This window comes from Theropithecus gelada, chromosome 16 (assembly GCF_003255815.1).
Source record: "Theropithecus gelada isolate Dixy chromosome 16, Tgel_1.0, whole genome shotgun sequence".
NCBI lineage: Eukaryota > Metazoa > Chordata > Mammalia > Primates > Cercopithecidae > Theropithecus > Theropithecus gelada.
In genome coordinates, this window is record NC_037684.1 from 30,343,509 (window position 1) to 30,367,647 (window position 24,139).

Sequence of the window (24,139 nt, forward strand, 5' to 3'; positions counted from 1 at the left end):
CACAATGGCTGCTAAGACTCTTATGCCCAAACTTTATAAAATCAGCTCCAATCAATTTCTTTTTTTTTTTTTTATCTATTTTTTGAGACAGAGTCTCACTCTGTCGCCCAGGCTGGAGTGCAATGGTGCAATGGCACAATCTCGGCTCACTGCAACCTCAGCCTCCCGGGTTCAAGTGATTCTCCTGCCTCAGCCTCCCGAGTAGCTGGGTTATAGGCACATGCCACCACGCCCAGTTAATTTTTGTATTTTTAGTAGAGATGGGGTTTCGTCATGTTGGCCAGGATGGTCTTGAACTCCTAACCTTGTGATCTGCCCGCCTTGGCCTCCCAAAGTGCTGGGATTACAGGGGTGAGCTACCACGCCCAGCCAATCAATTTCTAAATAGAGATTTTCATATCAAGTTTGCTGAAAGCTGAGTATACACACATCTTCTAAGCACTCAAGCAAGACTTTATTCTCAGATGGGATGCCAAGGATTTTTTTTTTGAGAAAAGTAAGCAAAAATAAATGCAGTGTTAAGCACACAGTAATCATTCCACCTTCTCTTATAAAAATACCAGTGGAAGATTTTGTCCTGAGTCACCTCTGCATGTAGCCTCTCACCAATTCTGCTGCAGAACTCACCTCTAGGTCAATCTTGAGGCCTTGGTGATATACCTCTGTCTCAAAGGTGATCAGGTGCAGCTCCTCAGTCACAATCAGGGAAGCCTGCAGTAACAAGAAGGACACTCTTAGACCAGCTGTGGTGGCTCATGCCTGTAATCCCAGCACTTTGGGAGGCCAAAGCAGGAGGATTGCTTGAGCCCAGGAGTTCGAGACCAGCCTAAGCAGCACAGCAAAACTCCATCTCTGCAAAAAATATAAAAATTAGCTGGGTGTGGTGGTGCACACCTATAGCCTCAGCTACTCGAGAGGCTGAGGTGGGAGGATGGCTTGAGCCTAGGAAATGGAAGCTGCAGTGAGCTATGATTGTACCACTCCACTCTAACTGGGGCAACAGAGTGAGACCCTGTCTTAAAAATATATATATAAAAATAAAAGGCTGGGTGCGGTGGCTCACGCCTATAATCCCAGCACTTTGGGAGGCCGAGGTAGGCGGATCAAATGGTCAGGAGTTTGAGACCATCCTGGCCAATAATTTGGTGATTAGCTGGGCGTGGTGGCGGGCACCTGTAGTCCCAGCTACTTAGGAGGCTGAGGCAGGAGAATCGCTTGAACCCAGGAGGCAGAGGTTGCAGTGAGCCGAGATCGCGCCACTGAACTCCAGCCTGGGTGACAGAGCGAGACTCTGTCTAAATAAATAAATAGATAGATAAATAGACAGACAGACAGACAGACAGATAGATAGAGAAGGATGCTTTTCCTCAGAGAGAATGGCATTCAGTACTAACAGTCACAGCCAAGAAAAGGGACATGCCAAGCCTCACCACACCAAGAAGTGTTAAGTCACCATGTGGTCACAGACAAAGTGCCAGGGACACAACTTGCTTGGCACTTAATCTCTTCAACACCAAGAAACTCCAATGCTATGATCCTCAACCTAATCCTTTACTCAGTTTGTATTATAATATTATATAGATCCAATCGGTTATTTGTAAAATACGTAAGGCACAAAGAATAACAAAACAATGTGAATCCACCATTCAATTTCAGGAAAAGTCCATCACTCCTGAAATTCCCTGGGTGCCCTTCCCCAACCCCATCCCCCTCCCTCCTCCCTCAGAAATAACTGCTATTTGTCTTTTGGGTTTTCCTAGCTTTTTTTTTTTTTTTTTTTTTAACAGGTTTACCATATTTGTTTATCTAAGCAATGTAGGTATTGTTTAGTTTGGGACGTTTGTGAACCTTACACATATGGACTCCAATGAATTCTTTTGTGATTCACTTTTCACTTGATGTGAAATGAAGCCACATGGTTATGTGTATCTGCAATGTATTCCTTTTCACAGCTGCGTAGTATTCCATTGTGTCTACACCACAAATTATGTATTCATTCTAATGTTGATGGATATTTATTTGGGTTGCATTTAGAGCTTAGAATCAGGCTGATTTCCACTTTATACATGTCTCCTGGGACATATATGCAAATATTTCTCTGCTATTAAATCCTGGGAATGGCACTGTTGGCTTACAGGGTATGTTCATTTTTATACCGCCAAATTGTTTTCCAAACTGACTATAACAATGTCTCACATCAGTACAGCAACCTTATTTTAAATAAGAGTTGTCAATGAATTCTCAGAAATTGAATTCTAGGCGGGGCACAGTGGCTCATGCCTGTAATCCCAGCACTTTCAGAGGCCGAGATGGGTGGATCATGAGGTCAGGAGTTCAAGACCAGCCTGGCCAATATAGTGAAACCCTGTCTCTACTAAAAATGCAAAAATTAGCCGGGCATGGTGGCGCGTGCCTGTAGTCCCAGCTGTTTGGGAAGCTAATGCAGGAGAACTGCTTGAACCCAGGAGGCAGAGGTTGCAGTGAGCTGAGATCATACCACTGCACTCCAGCCTAGGCAATAGACTAAGAATCCGACTCAAAAAAAAAAAAGAAAAAAGAAATTGAATTCTAATTCATTTTTAATACTCTTTTTCTAATTATAAAAGTAATATATTCAGTTTAAAATGCAAATATCACAGAGACAGTCTAGAATAGCCATGGACACAAACAGCAGCACTAATACATAGCACTGCTGGGTGTATATTCCTCCAGAATTTCTTAATATACATATGAATACACATGAGAGTTTAGTGTATTTTTAAAACACATATACTAATATACTATTCAAATTATTTTACATTTTGCTTTTTCTAAACATGTCATGCACATTTTCCTGTATCATTGCATAGAGGTTACTTCACTCTACTGTCAAGTAAAATTCCACATTTTTTAAAAGGATTGCTATCTTATTTTATTTCATTTTATTTTATTTTAGAGACAGAGTTTCACTCTGTTGCCCAGGCTAGAGCGCAGTGGCAAAATCTCGGCTCACGCAACCTCCACCTCCTGGGTTCAAGTCATTCTTGTGCCTCACTCTCCCTGGTAGCTGGGACTACAGGTGCGCACCACCGCACCCAGCTAATTTTTGTATCTTTAGTTGAGCCGGGGTTTAACCATGTTGGCCAGGCTGGTCTCGAACTCCTGACCTCAAGTGACCAGCCTGCCTTGGCCTCCCAAAGTGCTGCTGGGATTACAGGTGTGAGCCAGCAGGCCCAGTTAGAACTGCTACATTTTAAAGAGGAAGAATTGTTCAGGGGACAAATGTGAGAAAAAGAACAGGACATCACAACTTTTAAAAATGATTAAAAACTAGCTTTCAGTCACATTTACCTTTTTTTGTTTGTTTGTTTTTTAAAAGTTTATTCTTGACAATAAGAAGCCAATAATCTGAATCAATGAAAAGCAGAAAATAAGGGGGATAAAAAACAAGATGGGTTTTTGTTTGTTTGATTTTATTTACTCTTTTCCTAAGCAAGCTAACACAAGGTGGTCATTTATTTTAAAGTTTAACTCAGATCTGTTGATTTTACACCCTCTATCCCACCTCAGTGGGAGAGAAAAACAGGGCACTAAAAACAGAGCCAAGCAGGGTCAGCCGCAGGAGCTGGATGGGGAATTTGGAAAGCCCCAGGCAAGGTGGAAAGCTACTTTATAACACATGGGTGTGGAGAACAACTCAGCTAGGGACTTTCCACTTCTCCTTAAGGAGGAGCCAACTCCCAGACATTCATGGAAATGTTCCAAGCCAGAGAGCTTCATGGCACATGGAACTTCTGTTCATGTCACTCTGGCCTGCACGGACTTTCTGGAATAACTACAGCTGAAAGAACAGGTTGATGTTTCTAATTCTGGGGATTAAGAAGGATCTTTACCCCTTTCTCCCTCAAGGAAAACACCCCAGTTGTCTTTCATCCCCAACAAAACTTACATCACAATTGGCTCGGCCCCCATTCCCACATCTCTGCTCCCTCAGGGTCTGTAAGAAAAGAAAAAGCCAGGTGTCCTGTGAGGCTCTCCCCAGCCCACTCCCTCAGCCAGAGGCCCTTTGTGAAGGCGAGCTCCTCCCACATACCAAGTGTTTGAATTCTGCAGAGAGGCTGCCGTTGTTGGACTCTTCCATGTTCATCACTTTGGTGTTTGTGCCCAGAATGTTAAATTTCCGGGATCTGAATCACAGGAGAACAATCAACTATGTAGGCGACCGAGTAGCCAGAGGATGAAGTTAGGTTAAATGGAACAAAAGGAAGCCTCTAGGCTGAACTTACCCTCTGAGAGCTGCAACATCCCCAGAGTCTCTGTAAGAACACAGACCACTGTTAACAAAACAGGCTCCGTATTTCTTCAAAAAGCCTACTTTGACCACCTGTTATTTACTCTCATGAAAAAACCTCTGTGCTCCTGGGCATTTCTTTAAAAAACGTAACACCTTTGTGTAGTAGGCACAGTTGGTTGCCTCCCCATAGGAAGGGGGGGGACCTATGTTTCATATTGCATATGTACTTATTAAACCTATCACCTTCATCAACTCCCTGATTTCATTATTTTCCAGTGCATTCTCATGAAATTTCCAGATAATTATATCAACTAAAAGTAAGTATGCATTTTCTCTTTTCTTTCTTTTTTTTTTTTTTTTTTTTTTTTTTTTTTTTTTTGAGACGGAGTCTTGCTCTGTCACCCAGGCTGGAGTGCTGTGGCCGGATCTCAGCTCACTGCAAGCTCCGCCTCCCGGGTTCCCGCCATTCTCCTGCCTCAGCCTCCGGAGTAGCTGGGACTACAGGCGCCCGCCACCTCGCCCGGCTAGTTTTTTTGTATTTTTTAGTAGAGACGGGGTTTCACCGTGTTCGCCAGGATGGTCTCGATCTCCTGACCTCGTGATCCGCCCGTCTCGGCCTCCCAAAGTGCTGGGATTACAGGCTTGAGCCACCGCGCCCGGCCTTTTTTTTGAGACAGAGTTTTGCTCTTGTTGCCCAGGCTGGAGTGCATGGCGTGATCTTGGCTCACCACAACCTCCACCTCCTGAGTTCAAGCGATTCTCCTGCCTCAGCCTCCCAAGTAGCTGGGATTACAGGCATGCGCCACCACACCCGGCTAATTTTGTATTTTTAGTAGAGACAAGGTTTCTCCATGTTGGTCAGGCTGGTCTCGAACTCTCGACCTCAGGTGATCCGCCCGCCTCAGCCTCCCAAAGTGCTGGGATTACAGGCGTGAGCCACCATGCCCGGCCACATTTTCTCTTTCTAATGTCTTCAAAGGGTATGTGTATTTTACATCCTGAAAGGTATTATGAAATTTTGAGTATTCCAATATATGGTAAAGTGCGGAACAATTAAAAAAAAAGAGATCTATTCTTTCCACATGCTATGTATGGAAAGAATATATAACAACGTTTCAGTCAACAACAAACTGCATATATGAAGGTGGTCCCATAAGATTATAATGGAGCTGAAAAATTCCTTCTTCATTGAGATGTGTTACAATTGCCTATGGTATTCAGCACAGTAACATACTGTACAGGTTTGCAGCCTATGACCAGCAGGCTCTGCTACATAGCATAGGTGGGCAGTAGGCTCTGCCACCCAGGTTTGTGTAAGGACTATATACTCTACAATGGTTGCACAACAAAATTGCCTAACGATACATTTTGCAGAATGTATCCTAGTCATTAATTAACACATAATCTCAGTCTTATATATAACATGCATGAATGACACGTACAAGTAAAAAACTAAATAAAGAAAAAGAGGGACTGGTAGTCACAACAGCAACCATAAATCAAATCTGTACCCCCAGCTTTGTGGCTTTGTTCAGGCACACAAATGACAATGCACCCCAAGCCTTTTGAAAACTTTTGTACACAAAATGAAGATCTCTGAATAAAGACAGAGTCTCTAGTTCAAATGATGTCTGTCAAAGTACTCATTTTTCCATTCCTCATTTGAAAAAAAGAGCTAAGATAGAAGTACTTACTTGTCAATGCACACTTTAATTTTAAGTTGATAATTTAACTCAGGGAATTTGACCAGCAACCTATTTAAAAAGAAAAAAATCCAATGAAAAAAAAAGTCAGTAGACTCTTCCATAACTTTTCTTAAAGAAATGTAAAATTCCTAATTCTTCATTTCTAATAGGTAAATAGGCCAAGCTGTCTGTAATTATAGACTCACATCTATAATCTCAGCACTGTGGGAGGCAAAGCTGGGAGGATCACTTGAGCCCAGGAGTTCCATAACAGTCTGGGCAACAAAGCGAGAGCCCACCTCTATAAAAAATGTAAAAATTAGCGGGGTGTGGTAGCATGTACCTGTAGTAGCAGTTACTCAGGAGGCTGAGGCAAGAGGATCACTTGTGCCCAGGAGTTCAAGGCTACAGTGACTTATGATCATGCCACTGCACTCTAGCCTGGGTGACAGAGCGAGATCCTCTCTCTCCCGATCTCTCTTTTTCTTTTTTTTTTTTTTGAGACAGAGTTTCGCTCTTGTTACCCGGGCTGCAGTGCAATGGCACGGTCCGTTCACCACAACCTCTGCCTCCTGGGTTCAAGTGATTCTCCTGCCTCAGCCTCCCAAGTAGCTGGGATTACAGGAGCGTGCCACCACATCCAGCTAATTTTGTATTTTTAGTAGAGACAGGGTTTCTCCGTGTTGGCCAGGCTGGTCTCGAACTCCCGACCTCAGGTGATCCACCCACCTCAACCTCCCAAAGTGCTGGGATTACAAGCGAGAGCCACCGCGCCCGGCCCCATCTCTCTCTTTAAAAAAATTAAAATAGGGCCGGGCATGGTGGTTCATACCTGTAATCCTAGCACTTTGGGAGGCCAAGGCGGGTGGATCACAAGGTCAGGAGTTCAAGACCCGCCTGGCCAAGATGGTGAAACCCCATCTCTACTAAAAGTACAAAAATCAGCCAGGCGTGGTGGCAGGCACCTGTAATCCCAGCTACTTGGGAGGCTGAGGCAGGAGAATCACTTGAACCTGGGAGGCGGAGGTTGCAGTGAGCCAAGATCATACCTCTACACTCTAGCATCGGTGATAGAGCAAGACTCCATCTCGGAAAAAAAAAAAAAAAAAAAATAGGCCAAGCATGGTGGCTCACACCTATAATCCCAGTACTTTTGGAGGCTGGAGCGGGTGGATCACCTGAGGTCAGGAGACCAGCCCGGACAATATGGAGAAACCCTGTCTCTACTAAAAATACAAAAATCAGCCGGGCATGGTGGAGTGTGCCAGTCCAGCTACTCAGGGAGACTGAGGCAGGAGAATCGCTAGAACTCGGGAGGTGGAGGTTGCAGTGAGTCCAGTTCACACCACTGCACTCCAACCTGGCCGACAGAGTGAGGCTGTCTCAAAAAAAAAAAAAAAAAAAATTAGCTGGGTATAGTGGCAAGCACCTCTAGTCCCAGCTACTCAGGAGGCCGAGGCACAGGAATCACTTGAACCTGGGAGGTGGAGGTTGCAGTGAACTGAGATCACACCACTGCACACCAGCCTGGGTGAGAGTGAGACCCTGTCTCAAAAACAAAGGATGAGTATTGCCCCTTCAAGCCAAAGGTACTGAGAAAACGCCTGAGAACTAACAACTTAAAGCTGTGAGAGATTCGCAAAAGGACAATCAAAGCCATATAATGAAAAATATTACAGGAACACATGCTGGCATTTTGTTCTATTAATCCTGAAACCCAACACCATACTAAGTTTCTGAGGAGGGAAATTTCGCTGCAGAAGGTCAAAACGCCAGCACACCTGTTCTGACTTGAGTGTGAAAGTAACACCTCACCCTACAGGCCCACCACCCACCTGCCCTGGGGCCTCTCAGCTTCCCCATCACTAAGCCTTACTCTTTCCCTTAAAATCCACAGGGAAGCATAGCCTCAAAGAACAGAAAATAGATGACATTATTTTGTCCCTTGGGCAGAAGGAGAAGCTGTGGTCTGACACTCCAGGTCTGCAATCATAGGAATATGCCCAGGTACCTTCGAAAAGATGACTGCTCTTTTGCTTTTGACATCAGAATCAGAGAGCAAGCAGCTAGTATGGAAACAAATTTCATCCGCACAACAGTGTACTGCCTGTGACACCACACCTGGAAAGAATGACCCTGGCCACCAACTCTACCCTAATGGTGTCCCTCAGTAAAATCTCTACTGGAAACAGGAGTGGCGTGGCCTACCTGACTTTGGTAGTGAACTGGACGCCGGTCTTGATGACAAGGGGCCGGTCAGGATGCATGGGCATGCAGGGCTGCCGCTCCACCACAAAGGCACTGAGGAAAGAGAAGACAGGCTCACACGCCACGGCCGCGACCGGAAGTCAGCCCGCCTCTCACTCTACCACATGAGTCTTTAGGTGTTTTTTAGATGAGGGAAAGGGACATGGATGCTAAGTTACCTTTTCATTAAGTTTCTGAACAGCTCCACGATTCTCTCCTCCAGCATCGGCCGGTGCTGTACAATGGGGTCCCCTTTGTAGGACACTTTTTGCTGCAACTCCTCCAGTTTCTTAATTTGTTGACGGGTCTGAAGTTGAGATTCTGCTAATGACGTTATCCTGCCAATAAATTAAGAAAGGTGTTAATTACCAAAGTGAATGTATATAGGTGAGATGGAGAAGGGGCAGGAAATACTGGAGACATGGAGACCCCTACAATAAGAACAAGGAATATTTTTAATTGTGGTGAAATATACATAGCATGAAATTTACAATTTTTTATCTTAAGTTTACAGTTCAGTGACATTAAGAAAAGAGGAATTATTCACCACGTTGGGTGGATGCTGAAAATAAATAAATAAATAAATAATTTGTTATTATTTGTTTACTTATTTTTTGAGCTGGAGTGCAGTCGTGCAATCTCAGCTCACTGTAACCTCCACCTCCCAGGTTCAAGCGATTCTCCTGCCTGAGCCTCCTGAGGGATTACAGGTGTAAGCCACTGTGCCTGGCCTATTTATTTATTTATTTATTTGAGACAGAGTCTCACTCTGTTGCCTAGGCTGGAGTGCAGTGGTGCAATCTCAGCTCACTGCAACCTCCGCCTCCCAGGTTCAAGTGATTCTCCTGCCTCAGTCTCCCAAGTAGCTAGGATTACAGGCACCCACCACCACTCCTGGCTAATTTTTGTATTTTTAGTAGAGATGGGATTTTGCCATGTTGGCCAGGTTGGTCTTGAACTCCTGACCTCCCACCTGCCTCAATATCCTGAAGTGCTGGGATTAGAGGTGTGAGCCACTGCGCCTGGCCAGAAAATAATTTATTTTACCTTTTATTACTAGTCCCTTCCTAAAATCTCAAATCTCTAAGAGGGGCCTGGGCATAAAAGTATTAAAATTTATACCACTAGGAGGCATTGATGGAGTTATCATTGGAAAATGACAAGCATCTGAGCCCAGATATGCAGAACATGAAATATGAAATTTAGCACTTACTTTATTCATCCTAACTTGTCTATGAACATAGACAGCTCACAAAGATGGATTTGAGCCAGCTCTGTCACACACTATCTGTGCAAGTTTTGCCAGGCCCTTCACCATCATGGGCCTTAGCTTCCCCTCTCATGAAGAGAAGGGCTTGAACTACATGAGCCCTTTATTTTCTTTCTTTTTTTTTTTTTTTGAGGCAGGGTCCCACTCTGTGGCCCAGTGCAGTGTAATGGCATGATCATAGCTCACTGCCTCCTCCAACTCCTGGACACAAGTGATCCTCCTACCTTGGCTTCCTGAGTAGCTAGAACTACAGGTGTGTGCCACCATGCCTGTTTAGTTTTTTGAGATAGAGTTTCACTCTTGTCACCCAGGCTGAAGTGTAATGGCACATGTCTAGTTTTTTAAATTTTTGTAGGAATGGGACCTTACACTTTGTTGCCCAGGCTGGTCTCAAACTCCTGGGTTCAAGCAATCCTCCTGATTCTGCCTCCCAAAGCACTGGGATTTACAGGCGTGAGCCACGACACCCAATCCCCATAAACCTTTTCAATGTCAGCCTTCAACTGATCAAAGGACACAACATTATGTTTCAAGACATTGATAACATGCACAAGGAATAAGTGAATAGAGAGTAAGAAAAAGCTCATTAAATCTATCTCCAGGAATAGAGAATATTAGGCCAGGCACAGTGGGTCACACCTGTAATCCCAGAAATTTGAGAGGCCGAGGCAGGTGGATCACTTGAGACCAGGAGTTTGAGACCAGTCTGGCCAACATGGTGAAACCCCATCTGTACTAAAATACAAAAAAATAGCCAGGCATGGTGGCATGGGCCTGTAATCCTGGCTACTTGGAAGGTTGTGGCTAAGAATTGCTTGAACCTGGGAGGAGAAGGTTGCAGCAAGCCATGATCGTGTCACTGCACTCTAACCTGGGTGACAAAGTGAGACTCTAGTCTCAAAAAAAAAAAGAATAGAGAAGTTTAGCATCATTCCATCATTCTTTGATGGTTTATCACTAGTGTAATAAACCAAAAGACCAGAAAGAAAGTGAAAAGAGAGGGAGGAGGACTGCTGCAGGGATTTCTGAACTCCCTAACTCTGTTCTGGCACTTCTATCCTCCCATTCCCAGAACTTAAGCTTCTTCGTTCCCTGGTCAGGAAGCATGTAAAACTGCTTTCAGTAAATTAACAACACTCGGGGTTAGTGAGGATATGAATAGACAGGCATTCTCATGTAGAGTTGCCCTAAATTTCCAGTTCAGGCTCTGTATCTCAAGTGTCTCCTAGGGCAAGCTGGTGCAACATGCTCACTATAGGGCCTTGCACATGAAGGGTGTGCAGTAAGATTTACTGGATGAAGGTAAAAGTGCAGATTACAGAAAAGCATATAAAGATCCTGGGCTGGGCACAGCAGCTCACATCTATAATTCCAGCGCTTCTGAGAGGCCGAAGTGGGATGATCCCTTGAGCCCAGGAGTTTGAGACCAGTCCAGGCAACAAAGTAAGACCCTGTCTCTATAAAAAATTTAAAAATTAGCCAGGTGTGGTGGTGCACACCTGTAGTCCCAGCTACTCAGAAGGCAAAGGTGGGAAGATTGCTTGAGCCCAGGAGGTCAAGGCTCCAGTGAGCCATGATTGCATCACTGTACTCTAGACTGGGTAACACAGTGAGACCCTGACTCCAAAAAAAGAAAAAAAAAATGATCCTGCTAATATAAACTGTATAAATTTCTGTCTTTATGTGTATATACATAATGACAGATGTCTAGACTGCGCGTCAACTAAAATTTTAACTACCAGTACTGCTGATGATTTAATTTAAAAATCTTTTCTTCGGCCAGGTGCGGTGGTTCACGCCTGTAATCCCAGCACTTTGGGAGGCCGAGACGGACGGATCAGGAGGTCAGGAGATTGAGACTATCCTGGCCAACACGGTGAAACCCTGTCTCTACTAAAAATACAAAAATTAGCCGGGCATAGTGGCGGGCGCCTGTAGTCCCAGCTACTTGGTAGGCTGAGGCAGGAGAATGGCGTGAACCTGGGAGGCGGAGCTTACAGTGAGGGGAGATCACGCCACTGCACTCCAGCCTGGGCAACAGAGCGAGACTCCATCTCAAAAAAAAAAAAAAAAGTTTTTTTTCTTCATTTGATTAATTTTCTGTATTTGGATTTTTCCCCTTAAAAAGGGCATGCATTGTTTTAGATTACTAAAATAACTAAAATTAAAAGTTTTGTTTATCTGTTAAATACAGTTAAACCAAAAGCCTTAATTGAATCAAGTAAAATATACTTAAAATATAATAATATAAATATATTTTTTTAAACAAAGTTTCTCCAAATAAAGTAAAAACTTTATTTTATTTTTATTTTTTTGAGATGGAGTCTCACTCTGTCGCCCAGGCTGGTTGGCATCTGGTAGTGCGATCTCGGCTCACTGCAACCTCCATATCCCAGGTTCAAGTGATTCTCCTGCCTCAGCCGCCCAGAGTAGCTGGGACTACAGGCACGCACCACCATGCCCGGCTAATTATTATGTTTTTAGCAGAGATGGGTTTTCACCATGTTAGCCAGGCTGGTCTCCAACACCTGACCTCAAGTGATCCGCCCATCTTGGCCTCCGCCCAGCCAAAATAAAGTAAAAACTTTAATTATTGGGTTAAATTTGAATATGGAAAAGTCCCCACGTTGGAGATAGAGTACCAATTCTGTGGGCCTGCAGTTAACATCAGAATTCAATCTAGCTTTCGAGAAAGAAAGGAAAAGCTTCTTTCATCCTTTACCAGTTTTCTAGCCGATCTAGGCAGATGTTGGGCGGACCTCCAATGCAGGCAATCTGTTGCCGCCTCTTCCAGTCAGCCAGCTCCTCGTCTGTGAGAGTTTTCTGTACGTACTCCATCGCTGACAAAAGCCCCGCCAGCTCACTCACGATGCTCTGGTTGGAAACCAAAACAAAGTCAGAAAACATTTCCTCAGACAGTCTCTAACCACATTCTTTAGTCAACTCCAGAGCAGGAACTTCTTAGAAACCAAGCAAGTTCTGCCACAAGATGCTGAAATCCCGCAAGTGAGCGAGACACATAGGGGAAGTGGTCCGACCGATGCCCTTACTCTCCGCATCTGGTCCAGCGCAGTGAGCATCTGTTCCAGCTGCTGCATCTTCTGCCTGGTCACTGACTGGTTGTTTCCATTCAGATCTTGCATGTCTGCGGAGGAAGGAAAAACTCCTTGACCTGAGGGAATACTCCTGTCCTTAATGACCAGGCTCCTTTGAGCACCCGTAACTCCCTTGCGCCCCGACCGCCTTAAAATCTAAGAGTTAAGACAAATGACTCTTTCAACTCAACAACACAAACTCACTTTCTAGAGATTTTAACGTCTCTAATATTCACTTGCCTCCTTGACTCTTGAGGGTTTTATAGTTGAAATCAAAGTCATCCTGGAGATTCTCTACCACTTTCATTTTCTGTTCTAGATCCTGTTTAAAATAAGTAAACAAAAAAACAGAAGTAAAAAAAGATTTCCTTGGGAACAGAAAAAATAACGTATCAGAGGAGAATTCAAATGAAGCCAAAACCTCAAAAAAGATACATGGAGGACTTGCAGGCAGTATCCCCAAGAGAAGGCTCCTGGTGGCCAGGCGCAGTGGCTCATGCCTGTAATCCTAGCACTTTGAGAGGCTGAGTTGGGAGGATCACTTGAGCCCAGCAGTTTGAGATCAGCCTGGGCAACACAGGGAGACCCCCATCTCTACAAAATTTTGTTTTAAATTAGCTGGGCATGGTGGTGCACGCCTGCGGTCCCGGTTACTTGGGAGGATGAGGTAAGAGAACTGCTTGGGCCTGAGAGGTCAAGGCTGCAGTAAGCTGTGATCATGCCACTGCAGCCCAGCCTGAGCAGCAAAGCAAGACCTTGTCTCAAAAAAAAAAAAAAAAAAAAAAATTAATAAAAGCTCCCTGCCCAAGGCTTGTAACTTGCATCACCTGTACTCTCTTCCGGACATCCTGAAGGTGCTGCTCCAGCATCTGCTGCTTCTCTGTCACCACAGCTGCTGTGGGGTGGTTGGCCTGGCCCCCTTGCTGCCAAAAAGGAGGTCAATGCACATGTGAACACAGAAATATGGGGAGAGGAATACCCCATATTTGGCTTGAGATGCTGCTGCCATCATGAGAGGAAGGGAAACAGAGGCAGTGGTGCTGTCACTATACAGGTGACACTACATAGGTCATACCATAAACCCCCTCTATGAACTGCACTAAGAGACCACATGTTCAGCTAAGATATGGTCTATGCCTTCGAAAAGCTTATGGGCAAGCATGTCAAAAAATTCAGAACAATTTATGATAGCAGATGTTGGATGTCTACTTAAACATGGTGTCCAGTATATTTCTGAGGGATAATAAAAAAAAGTCCTGCCCTAGGGATGAAATTCCATATCAAAAGATATCTCAGGGAGAAGGGGAGGCTGGTACCTTGGAAAAGGTCAAATAGCACACGGAAAAAGAAAAAGAAGAAAGAAGACCAGATGTAGCAGCTCATACCTATAATCTCAGCACTTGGGAAGGCTGAAGTGGCAGGACTGTTTGAGGCCAGGAATTCAAAACTAGCCTAGTCAACATAGTAAGGCCCCATCTCGAATGAATGAATTAATTAATTAAAGAAATAAAAAAAAAATAGCATATGAAACTTAAAAATTACAGGTTTGTGGCCGGGCGCGGTGGCTCACGCCTGTAATCCCTGAACTTTGGGAGGCCGAGGCGGGCGGATCACGAGGTCAGGGGATCAAGACCATCCTGGCTAACACGGTGAAACCCCGTCTCTACTAAAAATACAAAAAACTAGCCGGGCGTGGTGGCAGGCGCCTGTAGTCCCAACTACTCCGGAGGCTGAGGCAGGAGAATGGCGTGAACCTGGGAGGCGGAGCTTGCAGTGAGCTGAGATCACGCCACCGCACTCCAGCCTGGGCGACAGAGTGAGACTCCGCCTCAAAAAAAAAAAAAAAATTACAGGTTTGTGCCAAGTGCAGTGGCTCATGCCTGTAATCCCAGCACTTTGGGAGGCCAAGGCGGGTGGATTACCTGAGGTTTGGAGTTTGAGACCAGCCTGACCAACATGGAGAAACCCCGTCTCTACTAAAAATACAAAGTTAGCTGAGCGTGGTGGCGCGTGCCTGTAATCCCAGCTACTTGGGAGGCTGAGGCAGGAGAATTGCTTGAACCCGGGAGGTGGAAGTTGTGTTGAGCCAAGACTGTGCCACTGCACCCCAGCCTGGGCAACAAGAGTGAAACTCCATCTCAAAAAAAAAAAAAAAAAAAAATTACAGGTTTGGGCTGGGCATGGTGGCTCCCACCTATAATCCCAGCACTTTGGGAACCAAGGCAGGAGGATCACTTGAGGCTGGGAGTTTGAGACCGGCCCAGGGAACATAGAGAGAGACCCCATCTCAATCAAAAAAAAAAAAAAAATTTTTTTTTAAATTAGCTGGGCGTGGTGGCATATACGTACTAGCTACTTGGGAGGCTGAGGTGGGAGGATCACTTACGTCCAGAAGTTTGAGGCTGCACTAGAGCCAGTTTTATGGGCAACCATTCTCTTCCTTTCCCATGGTCCCTATCCAAGCCCATAGAATACAAACTTCTTAGGCCGGGCGCGGTGGCTCAAGCCTGTAATCCCAGCACTTTGGGAGGCCGAGACGGGCGGATCACGAGGTCAGGAGATCGAGACCATCCTGGCTAACACAATGAAACCCCGTCTCTACTAAAAAATACAAAAAAAAAACTAGCCGGGCGAGGTGGCGGGCGCCTATAGTCCCAGCTACTCGGGAGGCTGAGGCAGGAGAATGGCCTGAACCCGGGAGGCGGAGCTTGCAGTGAGCTGAGATCTGGCCACTGCACTCCAGCCAGGGGGACAGAGTGAGACTCCATCTCAAAAAAAAAAAAAAAAAAAAAAGAATACAAACTTCTTAGAAGTTTTGGGAAGGTGACCCATGCCCCTACCCCTACTACTTCCCACAGTGACAGTGACTCACCTGATTGGTAAGATGGAGAGAAAGACTCTGTGCACACACAGATCTTCAAAGAATCCAGCACCAAGCTGGTGCCTCCCTCCTCTCACTCTTGCCTTACTAGGGCCCACCACAAGCAAGAGCAGCAGCCTGGTTGCTAGAAGCAGGTCTAGAGGCCTATCCCTCTGCCTTCAGTGAATGTTGGTCTATGGCGGCTGAAGCTCCATATGGATGGCTGGGGTGGCGTGAGGGTGCTGCTCTGCACACCCAGGCTCTCTCCACACCAAGATCTAACTCAGGGCACAGGCATCGGAAAGCCCCTATGGTTACCAGCTCAAGCCACACTTTCCATTCTAGTTTTACCTATACAGCTGATGTTTTAATCTTCATTCCACTCCCATGTCTATTTCTCAAGTAGGACTACACTTAAAGGGGGAAAACATGTGATTGATGATCACCCACAGAAACCCACCTCTAATACCTTTGTAAAAAACTTCACTGACTCCCCACTGCTTCCAGCTGTAAACATCTCAGGCCAACACAGAAAGCTGTTCACACAATTGATAACTTCAACTTTCCCTCCCTGTGCTTCGGTCGCCCCAAACTCCCCACTCTTTCCTGCATGCAATGTGTTTCCACACTCCCTCCCCACCCGCTATCCACTCAACCTGGCCTGGGCTTTAGCCCAAACACACCTGAACTCACTCACCTTCAAATTCAGTTCAAATGTTTCCTTTCCTGCAAAATCTTATTCAACTTCCTTAGACAAAATGACACACATCCTCTTCTGTGTTTTTCTCACTTTGAGTGTTTGTGTACTTACAATCCCAACTAGCCTGACAGCCCCTGGTAGCAGGGATTACATCCATTCTTCTATCTTTAACCCATTCTAGACACTTAAGAGCATGCCAGATATCATAAACAGAAAAAATAGCAGTGAGGCCTGGGTTGAGGCCACAAATATCCAACTTACAGCTTCATATCAGGGGTTGGAAACTTTTTCTCTAAGGGACAGAAGGTAAATATTTTTGGCTTCCTGGGTCATATAGTCCCTGCCACAAATAGCCCTGCCACTGCAGCACAAAAGCAGCCACAGATAATGCATAAATAACCGAGTGTGGCTGGGTTCTGAAAAAACCTCATTTACAAAACAGCAGCAGGCTGGATTTGGGCCATGGTCACAGTTTGCAGACCCCTAATCCATCCAATTGAAAACATCCTTGGGATACCTTTGGCTTTCCTACCTCCCATGGTAAGTTGGAGTCTCTATCCAAATTGACTTAAACCACATATTTTTATATTGTGGAGCAGGATAAAATACAAAGGTTTTCCGTAACAGAAAATCCTAGTGCTGCCTGGGCAAGCGCCTGTATGCTAACCTCTTGGGCTAAAGGGCACTGCACAGTAAGTGTTATCTACCACCTCACTCACACCTGAGCATATCAGTTTTCTGCTTAAAATTCCTCACTGGGGCTGGGCACAGTGGCTCATGCCTGTGATCCCAGCACTTTGGGAGACCGAGGTGGGCGGATCACCTGAGGTCAGGAGTTCGAGACCAGCCTGGTCAACATGGTGAAACCCCATCTCTACCAAAAATACAAAACATTCTTCACTGGGTCCCCATTTCCTACAGTAATGGTGAGGGTGATGATAGTGATGTCAGCAGCAGCAGAAAGCAGTTAAATTGTTTTGCATTTATGTGTCAGATACTGTTCTAAGCATTTTACATGTATGAATTCTATGAAGAAGGTATAATTATCACTCCCACTGGAGGAACAGAGAGAGTAAAAATTGTTTACTTAAGGTTACAGAGCAAGTGGCAGGGCTGTGGGTTCATATCAAAGCAGTTGGCTCCTTGTGGTAAACTGCTCTTCCAGAGCCCCATTGCTTGGCATGACTAATTAAAACATCATCATGAGCCTTGACTAGCTCATCTTCCCGACCCAATCAGATGCCGAACTTTCTATACTTCTCCCAAGAATACATGTTTCTGTTTCTGTCTTTGAACATGATCTTCTTTCTGCCTGGAGAGCTCTCTCTCATCAGTTGATGAGCCCAGGAGTTCAACACCAGCCTGGGAAACACAGCAAGAGCCCACCTCTACCAAAAAAAAAAATTAGTTGGGCATGGTGGCATATGCCTGTAGTCCCAGCTACTCATAAGGCTGAGGCAGGAGGATCATAAGGGTCCAGACGGTTGAGGCTGCAGTGAGCTGTGATCACACCGCTGCACTACAGCCTGGGTGACAGAGTGAGACTGTCTCAAAACACAAAAGGTTACAATGGTAAATTTGAAATGTAATGTTATGTGTATTTCACCACAATTTTTTAAAAAGCAGGGGGTCAGGGAGAAAAAGAAAAAATGTCCCTGATTATAGGATATTAAAGAAAGTAAAACCCCTCACAGAAGGTAAAAAAGTCTCCTATGACCACCTACTTTAATGATTTAGTATGTATGTTTCCAGATATTTTCCCATACATACCAATAGTATATGCAAATTGCATACATTTCATTTTACTATTATGAATCAGATCTTTGCTTTCTTTTTTTTTTTTTTTTTTTTTTTGACAGTCTCGCTCTGTCACCCAGGCTGGAGTGCAGTGGCATGATCTCAGCTCACTGCAACCTCTGCCTCCCAGGTTCAAGCGATTCTCCTGCCTCAGCTTCCTGAGTAGCTGGGACTACAGGCGCGTACCACCATGCCTAGCTAATTTTTGTATTTTTAGTAGAGATGGGGTTTCACCATGTCGGCCAGGATGGTCTCAATCTCTTGATCTCATGGATCCACCCACCATGGCCTCCCAAAGTGCTGGGATTACAGGTGTGAGACACCATTGCCTGGCCCAGATCTTTACTTTCATTACATCTTCTAATAGGTTACTAATGCCACCGTATAGAGGAACTGCAGATTCTGAAAATATTTATCTTGTATACAATGGCCTTTCTAAACCTTGCTAGTTCTAATTGTTATTGTTAGTTTTGTTTCTCTTGGATCTTCTAGGAAGACCTGTCTATCTGTAAATAATAAGAATTCTGTCCCTTGCTTTCCAATATTTGTACCCTCATTTCTTTTTTTTTTTTGGATAGGCTGGATCCTTCAGAAAAGTATCAAGAGTAAAAGACATCCTTATCTTTCGCAGTTTTACTAAGAATAGTGCTTCACTACTGTGCATCATGCTTAATTAAGCCAGGTGTGGTGGCTCACACCTGTAATCCCAGCACTTTGGGAGGCCACAGCAGGTGGATCATGAGGTCAGGAGATCAAGACCATCCTGTCTAACAAGGTGAAACTTCGTCTCTACTAAAAAAAATACAAAAAATTAGCCAGGCGTGGTGGCACACACCTGTAGTCCAGCTACTCGGGAGGCTGAGACAAGAGAATCACTTCAACCTGGGAGGCGGAGGTTGCAGCGAGCCAAGATGGCGCCACTACACTCCAGCCTGGGCGACAGAGCAAGACTCTGTCTCAAAAAAAAAAAGAAAAAAATAGAGATGAGGTCTCGCTATGTTGCCCCAGCTGGTCTTGAACTTCTGAGGCTCAGCAATCTGCCTGTCTCAGCCTCCCAAAGTGCTGAGATTACAGGTGTGAGCCACTACTCCTGGCTGTTTTTTAGGTTTTGATATGAGGATTTTTCCAGCCTTATAAAATAAGCTGGAAACATCTCTTGTTTTCCTATACTTTGGAAACGTTTGAATGATATTGGAATAATCTGTACTACGAAAGTTTGTCAGAACAAGCCGGGCACGGTGGCTCACGCCTGTAATCTCAGCACTTTGGGAGGCCGAGGTGGGCGGATCACCTGAGGTCGGGAGGTCTCCAACATGGAGAAACCCCGTCTCTACTAAAAATACAAAATTAGCCAGGTGTGGTGGCGCATGCCTATAATCCCAGCTACTCAGGAGACTGAGGCAGGAGAATCACTTGAACCCTGGAGGTGGAGAGCCGAGATCGCGCCATTGCACTCCAGCCTGGGTAACAGGAGCAAAACTCCGTCTCAAAAAAAAACAAAAAAAAAAAGTTTGTCAAACCAGTGGGTCTGTTGGATTCTTTTGGTGGAACTTTCTTTTTGTAGAGTTTTTTCAATGTATTTTAGGGGGTGGAACTTTCTTTTTTTTAAGAGTTTTTCGATGTATTTTTATGATTATTGATCTATTTAATTTATTTTCTTTCTTTTTTAGTAGATCTAATAATTTATCTCATTATAAAGTTGTTTGATTTTCCATTCCTCCCAGACCAGGGATTTGTTTTGTCTCAGGTCTCACCTGGGCCGCAGTGGCTGCAGTCTGTAGGAGGCGTGACTCTTCCCACAGGCACCGGGCCACAATCCGGGCAATCTCCATTGGCTTCTCAAGATACCTGCTCTGTAAGTAGGAGAGAAAGAGAATGAAAATCAGTAGCAGACCATGGAGATGTGGACTGAACTGCGGCACCTTAAAACTAATGTATTCATCAAGGAAAGCATTTACTCTAGGAAAGAACAGAACAAAGGCTTCAGAGCCTGGGTGAAGGCTCTCTGTGGGTGGGCGAAGGGGAGGTCGTTACTATTTCTGTAACAGAAGGCACACTAGCCTGAGTCTTTTTTTTTTTGAGACTGGCTCTCACTCTGTCCACCAGGCTGGAGTGCAGTGGTGCAATCACAGCTTACTGCAGCTTCGACCTCCCAGGCTCAAGTGATTTTCTCACCTCAGCCTTCTAAGTAGTTAAGACTACAGGTATATGCCACCACAACTGGCTAGTTTTTGAAAAAAAAATTCTGTAGAGATGGTGTCTCGTTATGCTGCCCAGGCTGGTCTCAAACTCCCGGGCTCAAGCAATCCTCCCACCTCAACCTCCTAAGGTGTTGGGATTACAGGCGTGAGCCACCATGCCTGGCCTTGTCTGAGTCTTTACACAGTATGCTATCCTGCTCTTGCAGGGAAGCAACTGACTTATTCAAGAAGTATCCCATTACGGTCAAACCTTTAACATGTAACAGTGAGAGTCATCTTCCTATCAGTGGACCCGGTTAACATGCTAACATGTATGATTAATGTAACAATCACTTTATGGTCAGGCATGGTAGCTCATGCCTGTAATTCCAGCACTTTGGAAGGCCGAGGTGGGTGGATCACGAGATCAGGAGATCGAGATCATCCTGGCTAACACGATGAAACCCCGTCTCTACTAAAAATACAAAAAAATTAACCAGGCATGGTGGCGGGCGCCTGTAGTCCCAGCTACTTGGGAGGCTGAAGCAGGAGAATAGCATGAACCCGGGAGGTGGAGCTGGCGGTGAGCCGAGATCATGCCACTGCACTCCAGCCTGGGCGACAGAGCGAGACTCCGTCTCAAAAAAACAAAACAAAACAATCACTTTATTACTTCAACTATGACAAGAGAAGTGATTCTCAGGTGATGCTCACGGGTAAGTATACAGAGCTTTGAGAAAGGGCTAATTACTTCTCCTGTAATTGAAAATACAAGATAAGATTCTCGTTATTTAGCCAAATGAGAAAAGAAATGCTTCCAGGAAAGAACGCTAACACCCGACTCTACGGGTCCTGTTTCTCCTTGTCCTCAGTTTCTCATCATACCTGAAGAAACTGCTTGATTCTTCGTAGATTGTGCTGATAGAGAACATTCGACTCTTGCAGGAAGCGGCTATACTGCTGGTCAATCTCGCCCAGGAGATTATGAAACACCAAAGTGGCATGTGATTCTTTGCTGGCCGCATATGCCCTAGGAAAAGGAAGAATGATAAAGAATGGCTCTGAAGCCGACACATACACACAAACATAGAAATCACCATCAAGAAAGAGGAAAAAAAAAAATAAAGCAAACCTGATGCTATAAACCCATTCATCATTTTAGATTCTTCTTGCTCAGCAATCAAATGCCATCAATTTAATAATTGTTAATAATTATTTCAGGCCGGGCACGGTGGCTCACGCCTGTAATCCCAGCACTTTGGGAGGCCGAGGCTGGCGGATCACCTGAGGTCAGCAGTTCCAGACCAAACAAGCCAGCATGGTGAAACCCTGTCTCTACTAAAAATCAAAAATTAGCCGGGTGTGGTGGTGAGCACCTGTAATCCCAGCTACTCGGGAGGCTGAGGCAGGAGAATCGCTTGAACCCAAGAGTGAGTGAAATTGTGCCACTGCACTCCTGCCTGGGCTAGAGCTAGACTCTGTTTCAAAAAAAAAAAAAACAACAAAAACCCACAACAAAACAAAAAAACAATTATCCTAGATATTATCCACTCTCATAATCTGTATTTGTAAAATATTTGAGCAAAGTAGATAGCTATGCTGTTTTTCTTTAAACTCTCAATTAACTCTGGTCAGATTTATTAGTATAAATAAGTAATCCCAGGCTGGGATGGCCTATCTCCAGCATCTGGGAATCACCTCCTGGCCCTTCACCAAATCAGGATATGCATTCTGGAAAAACCAGGTCATATTAACACTGGCCTGAATTAAACCAAAATCAGTAGGTGAGCCTGAGCATATTAAAGTGAAGGAAATAGTTGCTGGACTTCTGTGCCATTATCTCCTCTATGAATGGAATCTATTTCCCTTATCCTGTGATCTAGTTTGGATCTACATCCCTGCCCAAATCTCATACTGAAATGTAACCCCCACTGTTGGAGGTGGGGCCTGGTGGAGGGTGACTGGATCATGGGGGTAGGTTTCTCACGAATGGTTTAGCACCATCCCTGTTGATACTGTCCTCGAGACAGTGAGTTCTTGTGCGATCTGATCGTTTAAAAGGGTGTGGCGCTTCCCCCTTGCTCTCTTGCTCTTGCTCTGGCCATGTGACCTGCCTGCTCCCACTCTGCCTTCCGCCATGATTGGAAGCTTGCTGAGGCCTCCCTGGCAGTGGATGCTGCTATGCTTCCTATACAGCCTGCAGAACTATGAGCCAATTAAACCTCTTTTCTTATAAATTACCCAATCTCAGGTATTTCTTTACAGCAAGCTGAGAACAGACTAATACACCCCTGTGGCTCCTTCCTTTAACTAAAGGGGAATTACAAGTATCAACCCAAAGTTCTAGCTATGACAGAACTCACATTCAAAGAAAAAATATGTCTACCACATCGCTGGATTATCAGAAAATACAGAGGATGTGCCCAAGTAAATGAGGTCCAAATCAACCTTCAAGACATCTACCACCATACAGGCAGTTCCAATGTGTCAAAGACAGTTGCCCACATGCCCTTCTAATATAAAAAATGCTTTACAAGACCAAAGGGTGTCACTTTATCTCCTGATCTCATTTTCCCCATCACCTGTACCCATAAATTTTTTAATTAAACAGCAAAGCATGACATTAAGAGTTCATGTCTCTTGACTCAAACCGAAACCTAACAATGTAGAGAGTCTCTTAAGGACTTACCAATCTTGACTCTCGATCCAAGGGGCCAGAAACTGCCGCAGCTCCATTGGGAAGCTGTCACTGTAGAGCTGATGGAGCTGCTCCAGGTACCGTGTGTCAAGCTGCTGTAGCTGATTCCATTGGGCCATCCTGCTAAAATCAGGGGTCCCAACTGTAAACCAAAGTGTGCATATGGTCACCACAAGTCCCAGTAGGGGTAAATAATCTAGAAGTAGCCATTGCCCAACACAGGTGTCAGGTCTATGACTAGGGATAAAGATGTTCTGGGGAGGACCCTGCTTCTTTCTCCCAGTTTATTTTTAAAAACTAGAGATGGGGTCTTCACCATGTTGCCCAGGCTGGCCTTGAAGTCCTGGACTCAAGTGATATCCCACCTCGGCCTCCCAAAGTGCTGAGATTACAGGCATGAGCCAACACACCCAGCCTGTTTCTCCCAGTTTAGAACAATACAAACACATTCACAACCTCCATCTTGGGATAATCACAGCTTTTTTTTTTTCTTATTTTTTAAAGACAGAGTCTTGCTCTGTGGCCCAGGCTAGAGTGCAATGGCATGATCGTGGGCTCAAGAGATCCTCCCACCTCAGCATCCCAAGGAGCTGGGACTATAGGCACATACCACCATGCCACACTCGTTTTTTACAACATGTTTTGTGAGACAAACAAAACATGCCCAGGCTGGTCTTGAACTCCTGGGCTCAAGTCATCCTCCTGCCTCGGCTTCCCAAAGTGCTGGGATTACATATGTGAGCCACCGCATCTGGCCACACATCTCTCTTTTTTTTTTTTTTTTTGAGACAGAGTCTCGCTCTGTCACCCAGGTTGGAGTGCAGTGGCCGGATCTCAGCTCACTGCAAGCTCCGCCTCCCAGGTTCACACCATTCTCCTGCCTCAGCCTCCGGGTAGCTGGGACTACAGTTGCCCGCCACCACGCCCGGCTAGTTTTTTGTATTTTTTTAGTAGAGACGGGGTTTCACCGTGTTAGCCAGGATGGTCTCGATCTCCTGACCTTGTGATCCGCCCGTCTCGGCCTCCCAAAGTGCTGGGATTACAGGCTTGAGCCACCGCGCCCGGCCCACCACATATCTCTTTTACACTGGGATGACAAGTGGCTATTATGCCAGGTTCTATAATCCATTATCTACCAGAGGTGTGTGAAATTTAAAAATTACTAAACTCCCAGATTTCCATTCCCTTATCTATAAAATAGAGATAATATTTCCCACTCCTCAGGGGCATTGAGATATTCCTACAGCATCCAGCTCAGTGCACGGCACACAACAGATGCCCAACAAATGTCGGTTCCTTTCTTTCTACTCCACAGCCCTTTTAGTTATACACAG

The 24,139-nt window shown here is 45.0% G+C and overlaps 1 protein-coding gene across 5 annotated transcripts in view; it reads right to left on the reverse strand.

Moving 5' to 3' along the window:
* The window catches only part of STAT3 (signal transducer and activator of transcription 3), an 85,422-nt gene that overhangs the window by 13,242 nt on the left and 48,041 nt on the right, over window positions 1–24,139 (reverse strand). For 2 of the 5 annotated variants that reach the window (XM_025361128.1, XM_025361126.1), the window contains exons 2-15: window positions 22,797–22,947; window positions 20,993–21,137; window positions 19,682–19,780; window positions 13,398–13,493; window positions 12,811–12,892; window positions 12,526–12,620; window positions 12,198–12,349; window positions 8,385–8,543; window positions 8,167–8,259; window positions 5,968–6,027; window positions 4,266–4,295; window positions 4,073–4,166; window positions 3,929–3,976; window positions 628–711 (exon numbers count right to left, since the gene is read on the reverse strand). In XM_025361128.1, coding sequence (XP_025216913.1) covers window positions 628–711; window positions 3,929–3,976; window positions 4,073–4,166; window positions 4,266–4,295; window positions 5,968–6,027; window positions 8,167–8,259; window positions 8,385–8,543; window positions 12,198–12,349; window positions 12,526–12,620; window positions 12,811–12,892; window positions 13,398–13,493; window positions 19,682–19,780; window positions 20,993–21,137; window positions 22,797–22,924 — 1,365 coding nt within the window. In that variant the 5' untranslated portion in view covers window positions 22,925–22,947. The remainder of the gene's footprint in view (window positions 1–627; window positions 712–3,928; window positions 3,977–4,072; window positions 4,167–4,265; window positions 4,296–5,967; window positions 6,028–8,166; window positions 8,260–8,384; window positions 8,544–12,197; window positions 12,350–12,525; window positions 12,621–12,810; window positions 12,893–13,397; window positions 13,494–19,681; window positions 19,781–20,992; window positions 21,138–22,796; window positions 22,948–24,139) is intronic. The other 3 variants (XM_025361124.1, XM_025361125.1, XM_025361129.1) reach the window with 3 other exon arrangements.